Raw genomic sequence first — 11,328 nt, forward strand, 5'->3', positions numbered from 1 at the left:
TTCCATCCAGACATGATGTGGAGTTGATATCGACCAAAGAAATACGCTAAGGCATGGTCCAAACCTGACATCTGCGCAATATTTGTATCCAGACATACTCCGGGTCTGATATCTTCGTATCGCTTGGCGTCAGACATGCTGCGGACCTGATATCTATGCAGGTAACAGCACCAGCTGGTCTAGACCTGATATCTGCGCACTATTTGTATTCGGACATGCTCCGGAGCTGATATCTGTGCACCAAAAGAATCCAAGTATGGTCCAGACCTGATATCTTCGCACCAAAAGAATCCAGGTATGGCCCAGCCCTGATATCTGCGCACTACTTGTATTAGGACATGCTCCGGAGCTGATATCTGCGCCCAAAATTCCCCCAATGGTCCGGACCTGATATCTGCGCACCAACAGAATCCAAGTATGATCCAGACCTGATATCTGCGCACTAATCGTATTCGGACATGCTCCGGAGCTGATATCTGCGCACCAAAAGAATCCAGGTATGGTCCAGACCTGATATCTGCGCACTATTTGTATTCGGACATGCTCTGGAGCTGATATCTGCGCACCAAAAGAATCCAGGTATGGTCCAGACCTGATATCTGCGCACCAAAAGAATCCAGGTATGGTTCAGTCCTGATATCCGCGCACCAAAAGAATTCAGGTATGGTCCACACCTGATATCTGCGCACTATTTGTATCCGAACATGCTCCAGAGCTGATATCTGCGCCCAAAATTCCCCCAGGCATGGTCCGGAGCTGATATCTGCGCACCAAAAGAATCCAAGTATGGTCCAGACCTGATATCTGCGCACTATTCGTATTCGGACATGCTCCGGAGCTGATATCTGCGCACCAAAAGAGCCCAGGTATGGTCCTGACCTGATATCTGCGCACTATTTGTATTCGGACATGCTCCGGAGCTGATATCTGCGCACCAAAAGAGCCCAGGTATGGTCCAGACCTGATATCTGCGCACTGAATCGACCTAGACATGCTTAAGACGTGATATCTGCGCACAAAATTCCCCCAGGCATGGTCCGGACCTGATATCTGCGCACTGAATTGACCTAGACATGCTTAAGACGTGATATCTGCGCTCTAAACTTGGGTTACCATATTTCTGTGACCCAAATTCCGGACACTCTTTAGCGCCCACTAGTGGATTACAAAATGAGTTATTAGCACATTGTCTGTCAATATGACGTCACACTAGCAAAGCTTTCCTCATAGACCAGAGGCGGTCACGATCCGGTTCAGGAGTATGTGGCTATGTGTTGTGTAACGAGGACCGAAACCACGTCTTTCATCCCCTTTCCGCCCAAATGAACAGTGATTCTGAGCCCACGATAGGGTAATCGATGCAACTACTGGGGGGGGCTTGCTATATGAATCTGGTTTCTATATTCATCTAGTCGTTAAATTTTTTGAATGAATTCTGTCAATAATATTGGTTTTTCCGTATATTACTGTATATATAGTTACTACTCTCCGCCCACATGATCAGGGTTAGCGGTAGAGCTGGTGGAGGATCATGAGTTCGAAATTACAGTGAGCGTAATTGTACATCGTTAGGTCATGTTCACGACCCACCCGATAAGATTGTTTATCAATCTAATGCTGGTGCGCACCACGGAGCTTTATAAACACCCCTCATCCAGTGGTCTCCAACCTTTTATGATCGCGACTTCATCTCCAATTTGAAAATGTTAAGTGACCCAGATCAAATTTTGACGAGCTGATTACCAAAAGAAGTCAGCACATGTACCCAGACTTACTCACGGGCTATTTTGGAAGCTGATTACTTTCAACATCTTCGCGAACCTCAGAATAAAGGCAAACAACCCCCACGTTTGGAACCACTATCTTTGAATGAAGCATTTAAACGGCCTTAACGATCGCTAGGAATATACCGTTCTCCTGTAACCGCGGTTACAATTATGTGATAGTAAATCGCGCGGAGCGCGAAGAAAAATATCATGTAGCATAAATATTCCCAAAAATAATGTTTTTATGTTGATTTACGAAAAAATGATGAGCCTACGTCAAACCTTCAAAATTCCGGACGATATCTGAGTATATCCACGGGGCCCGGGTATTTCGGAGCGAAAAACGGTGATTTTAGCTCTGAGCGAACAGATGACCTTTTTTTTCTTTTTTTTTAGTCAACCGATCACAAAGTGGGAAAAATTCACCGATTTTTGAGAATTCTTCTCCGGTTTTGCAACTCCCAAATTTCTGAAAAAGTGTCCTCTTTTTAGATTTCCAAATATGGTAAGCCTAATATATAGTCGATCACTGTATGAACTTCGCACTTCCAGCAGATCAGTGGTTCTACCGTGTGGTACACGAGATGTTTCCAGGTGGTACTGGAAACAATTTCTGGTGACATATTCATCAAACTATACAGTCAAATGCCACCTTTAATTCATTAAACTACATCGCAAATGGCATTCTCTCTGGCGCATATGTATAAGCAGGAACGGACTACATGGTTGGTTCGATTATGTTCACAATAAGAACAGTTTTGTTCAAAATAAGAACAGTGTCATGTTCACAATAAGAACAGTCATGTTTACAACAGGAACAGTCTCATGTTCAAAATAAGAACAGTCGTTATATTCACAATAACTTCAGTCGCAGCACCAACATATCCCCCAGACACGATGTCCGGGTGGCAACATAGTCCGAACACACCCCAGACATGATGTCCGATTACTCCCCAGACACGATGTCCGAGTGCCAACGCAGTCCGAACAAACCCCAGACACGATGTCCGAGTGGCAACGTAGTCCGAACACGCCCCAGACATGATGTCCAAACACTCCCCAGACATGATGTCCGATTACTCCCCAGACACGATGTCCGAGTGCCAAAGCTACGATCAATGATGTTCATTCTAGAATTGGGGAATTCCCTTTAGCAAAAAAAAGAAAAAGGGTTCACAAGTAGATGTTGCCGAGTTCACAGGAGTTTTCGCGATTTCTGCTGCAATTCGTATAAGATAGATGTAGAATTTTATTCTTGCGTACAGAATTCTAGTAACATATGGAATAGCCCAATATTGATATATTGATAACCACTTACACTAGAAAGCGGATTTGGGATTTTGGGCTTGAAAGATGCAGAAGCAACAAGCTTCTGTCTCACTTCTTCGGAACGTTGTCTTAAGAGAGAGAGAGAGAGATATGATATTCTTTCTCGCCTGCACCATCGAGATGGTTTGGCGACGGAGTTGCGATACGGCCCCATGAGGTCATCTAGTCTGCGCCCCCGTTTTTTTTTTTTTCTCCTCCATGCTATCCGTGATTGCTGAGCGCCTAGCAGGATAGCTGCGGATACCATTTTTCGAGTCTTTGGTATGACCCGGCCGGGGATCGAACCCACGACCTACCGCTCGAGAAGCCGGACGCATAACCATTACACTATCTCGCTGAACAGAAAAAAGTTAGGAATAAATTATTGATTTGTAGACCGACAAGATTTTGAAGTTTGTGCAGACTAATACTCTGGTAGTGAAACCATCTTTCCAATATTTCTTTTTTTTTCAATATAGGCTAGAATTGATGTTTTTGTGTTTTCAATATGGATATGCAATTAATGTGCTTTCACAATTGATTTGTCAGTCACAAGATCAGTCACTACACGCTTTTGGCATCGTACCCACTGCTTCAGTGCCTAATTTTACCTAAAACGATATAAAAACAATAATTGGCTTGTAACTTTTTTCCTGTTCATTTTTAAGACAAAGTTCTGTGGAAAAGAGGGATGTCGGATGGATTCTTGTTGCTTCTGCATCTTTTTAGCCAAAAATCAGCTTTCTAGTGTAAGTATATAGCAAAATTAGCTATTTTTGGCTCGTTTGGTGAAATTGCACGACCACTAGAGGTACACGAGCCCAAAATCATTATAGAAATTTTATATTTTTTTATTTTGCACCACAAATGAAGTGTCTGTTAGAAATTCAAAATTTCCGGTAGTTCACTCCACCCTTACAATACAATATGATACAATTTAACACCAGCATGAGATATTGAGTTTAGAGCCAGAGATGTCAGTTACTTTAGAATTATAGTTGTATATATTGTTCGAGGTAGTCAAAACCCCAAAATCTGTTGTATGGCCACACGGTCACAATATATGCTGATGTAGTCAGGTATTGATGTAAATATGCTTTACTAATACTGTACTTACTAACGTATTTTTCATAACGTTTGCAGTCTTGCATTAAATAATATTATAATCATATTATGATCAATTGAAATCTTGGAGCCATGACTGAAATACCTGGCATTTCTTATGATGAATTGTTTACATCAAAAGACAATGAATGCTACCTGGGAGAGGGATCCTTTGGTCTGGTCTACAGGTGCTACCACCAAACTATTGGAGATGTTGCTGTCAAGATATTGAATTCAGCAACTTCTAAACCTGTCCAGTCGTTCAACAAAGAAGGTCAGATGCATTTGCGTGCAAATATGTGTGAGCATATCTTAACCTTACATGGCATCACGCAGAAAGATAATTTTGTGGGTCTTGTTCTTGAGTACATGCCATATGGTTCTCTGTCGGGTATGGTCCTGAATGAGGATATCAAACTGCCTTGGCGTTTCCGATTACGAACATTGTGCGAAATAGCATCAGGAATTCATTATCTTCACCATCTACCACATGGAAGAAGACTTGTACATTGCGATATAAAATTGGAAAATATCCTCTTGAATGGTGATCTTCATGCCAAGATTGGAGACTTTGGCGGTGCTAACTTGTCAACTTACACTGGACACACCATGACCACTACAAGCAGAGGCACCAGAGGTGTGGAATGTGATGAGAGAAAACTGCAATATACTTTGAGTTACACTGCACCCGAAGTGCTTTCTTGCATAGACATTGATCGGACCCCAGCAATGGATGTATATAGCATGGGCATAGTCATGTATGTAATTACAGTACGGAGAAATGCCTTTGACACACTAGAAAAAGACGTGATCATACATGGAGTGAAAAGTGGGCAACGTCCAAAAAAATATATCAAGGATGTCGAAGACGACCTGGTTGAAGATGGAGATGATGTAGGTTTACAAATTTTCAGACTTCTTGGCCACCTACGACCTCAATGTTGGCATCAAGACCCCTTACAGCGTATGAAAATAGAGAATATTCGTAATAGCTTGGTGAACAAATTCAACAGTTTCTCATTGGATTCGGTGGAAAGGGACTTAGCGATTGTTAAGGCACAACTACAACGCGGTAATCCCACTGTGCCTTCGGATTGTGTACCAATAATTCAAAAATACAAAGAATTGTTGCAAGGTGGTAAACTCGTTGTTCCGAATTCATCAAGAACGGGGACCAAAGATAAGCCCCATCAACGAGCGTTTGTGCAAGGTAACCGTAGAGCACCTGACACATCACAGTCGAATGTCCAACAGAGCCCTGTACGTCAACCACAGGCAGAATCACCAACCCTACCATATCTGGCTGGCGCATTGGGCTCGCCGCGGTCACAAAGCACTTCTGGAATGAGGGCAACTCAGCACGCACCTCAGCCGGTAAGAAGCTTTTCAACCCCTAACCCGTCACTGACCAAGCCTCATATCATTCAAAGATCACCCAGCCCCAGCACTGCTTTACCAGAAGAAATATCTCAAGTCAATATATCTTCTTCACCACAGCAACAGGGTGTGATAGAACTAGAAGCAAGCTTTCGAGATCCCTATTTGCGTCAAGGAAATGCGGTGACCATGATAACAGATTTAGCGGCGATCAAAAATGCCCAGGTTGGCCACGGTGGTTGGCACGACAAATTATTGAATGTGAGGGATGTTCAAGGTATTGTACGGTCAGTGGAGCCCAATGGTGATGTCACTGTTTCATTTTCAGGCGTTGAAAGCCATCGATTCAATCCGATCTCGTTAACTAAATTGCCATCTTCAAATGATTTGAGTGTGGGAGATTTCGTTAAGATTGCTCTGGAAAAGGACATCGTTAGTGCAATGCAGGAAGGACACGGGGGTTGGGTGGATGATATGTATAAATATTTCAAAGAAGATGGTCTTGTTTTTCGCTTTCTTTCCGAGGGAGATGTCCTCGTGGTGTATAAAACAGGGAAATACTTCAGGTACAACCCAGAAGTACTCACCAAGGTCAGAAATACACAGGAAGGTGTCCGGTTGAACGATAACCCAGACATCGAAATCGGAGATTACGTTTACTACGATATGGACCGAGAGTTGCTGAAAGAATTGCAAGAACATTGCGGCGGGTGGAACGACGCTATGGCTGATTTACAGGGAAAAGCTGGAAAATTTGTGTACGCCGATTATCACGGACGCGCTTTTATCGCTTACAGCAGCAAACAATGTTTTGTGTTCAATGCCGCAGTTATGAACAAAATTTCAACGGAAGAAGCCGTGCGGCGTTTCAAGCAGTCGAAAGAGGAAGCGAAAAAGGTTTCCAAGGAAAAAACAGAGAAACAGTTCAAAAAAAATAGGTTTGCGGTCGGCGACAAGGTTCGTGTATGCCTTCCTCTGGATATAGTAGTTGAGTTGCAAAAAGGTAACGGCGGCTGGTGCTACCAGATGCTTGAAGTTTACGGAATATCCGGCGTGGTTAAAGAATTCGATGAAGGTGAAAACGCTCAAGTGCTCTTTGACACCGGTAATAAATGGACCTTCAATCCAGCGTCGTTGGAGAGAGTTCCGCTTGACGGCAATGCCGCCCCTCCCGATTATACCCCACCGTTTAAAATCGGCGATAAAGTACGAGTGAGTTTGAGAGAACTGAATAATGCGTCTCTAAATCAGATGCGGATAGCTTTCAAGCAGTTGGAGATTCCCGAGGATAAAGTGGAGATTTTGATGAAGACAGGCACGGTGCTCGGTATCGATGACGATATAGACGTCATAGTGTCGTTTGGTGACGAGAAAAACTACGGTTTGAAGCCGGAGCAACTTCAAAAAATATAACCGCATGTATCATCATTTCAACTTAATTCTGCATTTCGTATTTTAGACAGACAAGAGCCTATTCCAGTGATTGCCTTATACGCTGTAATGTAAAAACATGCCGTCCCTTTATTATCTTTCGTTTTACCGCATTGTAATGGATTCTGCAAGAATAGTGTGATCAGCAAAATAAAATCATGCTGTTGATCCACGCTGTATTAGCTTCAGCCAATTCCCAGTTTCACTAGTTGACGTCTGCCTGCGCTGTAATGTAAAAATATGCCTTCCCTTTATTATCTTTCATTTTACATCATTGTAACGTCTCATGCAAGATCAGCGAAATAAAATTATGCTTTTTAATCCATTTGTATTGCTTTCAAACCCTGTATATCCTTGAGTATGAACTTATCTTTCATGTCAGGACGATCAGTTTCCCTTTGTAATCACTCACCCGCCACCAAATGAAGTGTGAGAAGCAAGCATTCGGCGATAAATCCTTTCCAAGTTCCAAACCCTATTTTTGAGAAGTCCTACATGTTTCTTGTTCAATTTATTATAAATACAATGAAAGAAAAGTACAAGAGTGTGAAGTTGATTTGTTCGAATTGGACGGAAAACAGTAGGTTAGTAATGATCACATACTTGGAGTGCTCAATTAGATTTGCCCACTGGCACCGACTACTCAAGCGGTCATGATTTTAGACTACTTCCACTCATCAGTCGTTTAGAACAAACTACTTGCTCATTAGACTTTGTAGTTGTACAGTAGAAGGTAGTTTTGGGTATCTCGGCTTCACCTTTATAATTGTCATAATAACTGGGCAAACAGTCCCAGTGCCACGGTATCTGAATTTATTTCGGAAAAATGCATCCACATGTAGAGTCATTAATCTTTTGGCATTATTTCCGAAGATTCATCAAAAGCACTCACCTCTGATTATTATCTGCTAAAGTATGCAACATTTCCAACAAATCTACTTTTTGACAGTAGGACTACACAAGTATATTTCACGGCCACTTGCAGTAGCTTTGAAAATAGTTATTTCTACTTGAGTAGGAATTTACAGCATTACTTCTATTCGAGTAGCAATGATGATAACTTCAACCACCTCTGACAAATGCAACATAGAAAGAAATGTATTCACACACAAGATTGAAAATGAAAGGTTCTTCGCACAATACATTACCTTATCAATGTGAGATCACATTAAATGTTCCGGAAAGTATGTGCGACGGTGTAAATTTGTGTCAAATGACTGCATTGGATAATAACAAACAATCAAATTGCAATTCGAACGTAAAAATGCACCAAAGATGAGGAACAATTGCAGCTATCAATTCCACCATGACTACTTGCCCATCGGAAACACTTCAAGGACTAGTTCAATACTGCTACTGAAATTTTTTTCATTCATTCACCAATGACAAAATATATCAAAGTTGTTAAGGTGTCAATTAGGATCACGTTCTCGACGATAATTTTCCATCCTCTTCGATTTTCCATAACATCAATTTCATACACGCAGACGCATCCTCCGCGCTGTCGTGACCTTCAGACGCACCCGATTGAATGACGATACCAAGATTTTCCGATGTTATATTTCTCAACGCACGCTTGTATGGAAAACCTTGTTTATGAGGGAACACAATCGAAGTGTCAATAACTGTTTCGTGGATTAATCTCAAAGCAACAAGGTCACTTTCGAGGCTGTGTCCCATCAAAATAGTATCGGCCGAAAATTTACACAAAAAAGTTGCTTGGACATCTCTCAATGTGGTCTTGACGCCTACCATATCCTGCTCTGTGATGCCACTCCAACGTGTGTTATAATCCAGTACTCTGCCCGATGGCCGTACAAAAGTATCATACACGAGTTTGCATTTGTGGTCAAGCACACTGACTCTGGTCAGCTCGAGACCGTTTGTAGTGTAGGACATCTCACAATCGAGGGTGTAAATGCCGCAATTTCCATCAGGAGGCGGAGATTTGGCTAAGGTTCTCATATACCCAGATCGGTCTAATTTATTGTCAGCATGAACATGAGTGTCGCAAATAGCACAGCCTTCGGTGCCTTGGCGTTCTTGACAGCACGAATATCGCTTTTCCCATCCCTTACCTACCCTTGTCATGTACGCTCTGCCCCAGTGATACGTACACTCCTCTTCTTTCGCGAATTTGCCTTTTCTGCTCAAAAAGAATTCCTTACCGCAGCGTACACAGATTTTCTTTTCACTGGCGTTGAATGGTTTCATCGATTTTTCAGTTCTGAATTCGGCCTTGCCAGGGATATCACCGGGTCTCGGATACCCGTTCGCATCAAGTTGATCGTGCGTCATTATGTAAGTGCACATCTTCTCATACAAATCAGGAAGAGAGAGCTTAGCTCTTTCTTCCTTTTTCTGTATTGTGTATCCTCCTTTGCATGTTTTCGTATTGGTAATTAAGAGCTGATTGTGGGACATGGTTTTCTTTGTTCCGTTTGTAACTTTGGACTTTGCAGGTTTAGCGATGCAGGACTTATTTTGTGAGGTAGAACCCAAGGCCGGTTTATCTCTGAGTTTTCGTAGTGCGTTCGCCGCCAAACTGTTGTATATCACTTTGGAGCTACTTCGCTTTTTGCACTGTTCTTCTTCCATCAACGCCATAGAATAGGCTTTTTCATGATTTTGATTGCATATGCGCAAACATTCATCGATAAAAACTGTCAAGTATCGATGCCGCGAGTTGGATGGGACTTTACTGTGACGATCAATCGCAATACGAGGTCGTGGCGGAATGGACGATCCACTTTTGATGGCAATAACGTCCTTGGACTCGTGTGCAACACGGCGTACGCCTTTTGCAACTGTGCCGCACACGGTTGGTGCGTCCTCCACTTTGGGATACCAGGGGTTTGATGAATACTTTTCATCCAGTTCGCGAATATGTTTTCGGGATACGGAATTTTTCGCACGGACATCGGCCATTTTGTCGCTCACTTGATGAGCGACACGTTTTGTAAATTGTCCGGAAAGGACTCGTTGAGCTTCTTCCTCCTCGATGATATCGAGTCTTGCCATCATCATCTGTGCTGGTGTGGATCGTCGGTGTTTGATCTTAGAGGTAGTTGGTCGTTTCAGATTTTCTGCAGATGAGGTAGCGTTTACGTGGGCTACTCTACGTTTTCCTATTGTGGGTGGTGCTTTCGGTTCTGGGCTGGATGGGTTCACAACAGTTGGTGTTTTGATGGGATTGCTGGTCTTGCATTTCTTCTTGGAAGCTTCTTGAAAGATTTTCAAACATTCTTGGTAGGCGTCAGCTTTCGACAAGTCCTCGTTCAATTGTTTGATTTCATCCCGATCAACATATTTTGTAATATTCGCAGTGTCCATGTCTCTGGGGCGAATTTTTTTCAATTTAGTAGTCGATATTTTTGGTTTCACTTTGGTGTTCTTATCCACTTTTCTCGATTTCGATGGCTGGTCTTCTTCACTTCCATGTTTACGTTTCTTACCGGCTCCGTGTTCCAACTTTTGTTTTGATAAATCTTTCAACTTGGACTTGTCCTTAGTTTTCAATCTAATTTCTTTTGATTTTTTGGATTTGCTTTTCTTTGCGGCTTGATTTTCATCTCTGGTCAAATCGATAACTTCAGATTGGGATGTTGCAGAGCTTGGCACAGCAGCATCAGATTCAAAGTTGCTATCTTTTTCTTTGTCACTCTCATCTCCGAATATTTCTGATAGAGTGGTGACAGAACCAGTAGTTTTAGCATCCTCATCTTCAACAATAACAAATTTCTCCTCATCAATATCTTCCTGAGCACTGACGCCAAAATATTCATCGCAACTCACTTCGTCGTCTGATACTTGATCTTGCGAGTAACTGGTACTTGGACTAGGCCCATTTGATTCATTTGAGGAATCCCTAATATTGTTTGATTTTGAATTGCGAATAGGATTGTAACTTCGACTAGACGTACTGTAATTAACAACTGGATCATATTCCATGTCAGTAGAAGGGTGGGTAAGTGAATGACTTCTGTAAATGTTCTTTTGTTTGGGCTTAGAGGGTCCTCTTGCATATGGCAGGACAGATGAAGATTTATCACTGCTCGATGCAGAGGACTCATAAGGGATAGGTTCGTAGCTTTCATTTTGTATAGGAAGCCCCCGTAATTCGTTCTTGATTTTCTCGATAGTATTTTCGATACTAGCGACGTGTGTTGAAGATGCGTTGTCCCTTTGTCTAGATTTGTGACGGAATGGACAGTAAGGTCTCCGACAGCCGGATGCTTCTGCGGGACACGGCACGCCAGAGAAATATCCCGCGGATCGAAGCATGTCCGAACTCGTGAACTGCGGAGGCTGCTAGAATGAACACGGCTGGTCTTTCATCGCG

The 11,328-nt window shown here is 42.5% G+C and overlaps 3 protein-coding genes across 3 annotated transcripts in view; 2 read left to right on the forward strand and 1 right to left on the reverse strand.

Annotated features, from left to right (window-relative positions):
• LOC145453767 (uncharacterized) overlaps positions 1-11,328 on the forward strand; it is a 71,270-nt gene that overhangs the window by 34,822 nt on the left and 25,120 nt on the right. The window lies entirely within an intron of this gene.
• LOC145453753 (uncharacterized) lies at positions 4,180-7,307 on the forward strand. Its single transcript, XM_080331744.1, has one exon. The coding sequence runs from the start codon at positions 4,272-4,274 to the stop codon at positions 6,966-6,968; it is 2,697 nt and encodes an 898-aa protein (XP_080187870.1). The 5' UTR covers positions 4,180-4,271; the 3' UTR covers positions 6,969-7,307.
• LOC145453752 (RNA exonuclease 1 homolog) lies at positions 8,069-11,270 on the reverse strand. The gene has a single exon (XM_080331743.1). It carries the CDS (start codon positions 11,268-11,270, stop codon positions 8,409-8,411), a length of 2,862 nt encoding a protein of 953 aa, XP_080187869.1. The 3' UTR covers positions 8,069-8,408.

This window comes from Botryllus schlosseri, chromosome 13 (assembly GCF_051294905.1).
Source record: "Botryllus schlosseri isolate E-star chromosome 13, Bs_hap1, whole genome shotgun sequence".
In the NCBI taxonomy this organism is placed as follows: domain Eukaryota; kingdom Metazoa; phylum Chordata; class Ascidiacea; order Stolidobranchia; family Styelidae; genus Botryllus; species Botryllus schlosseri.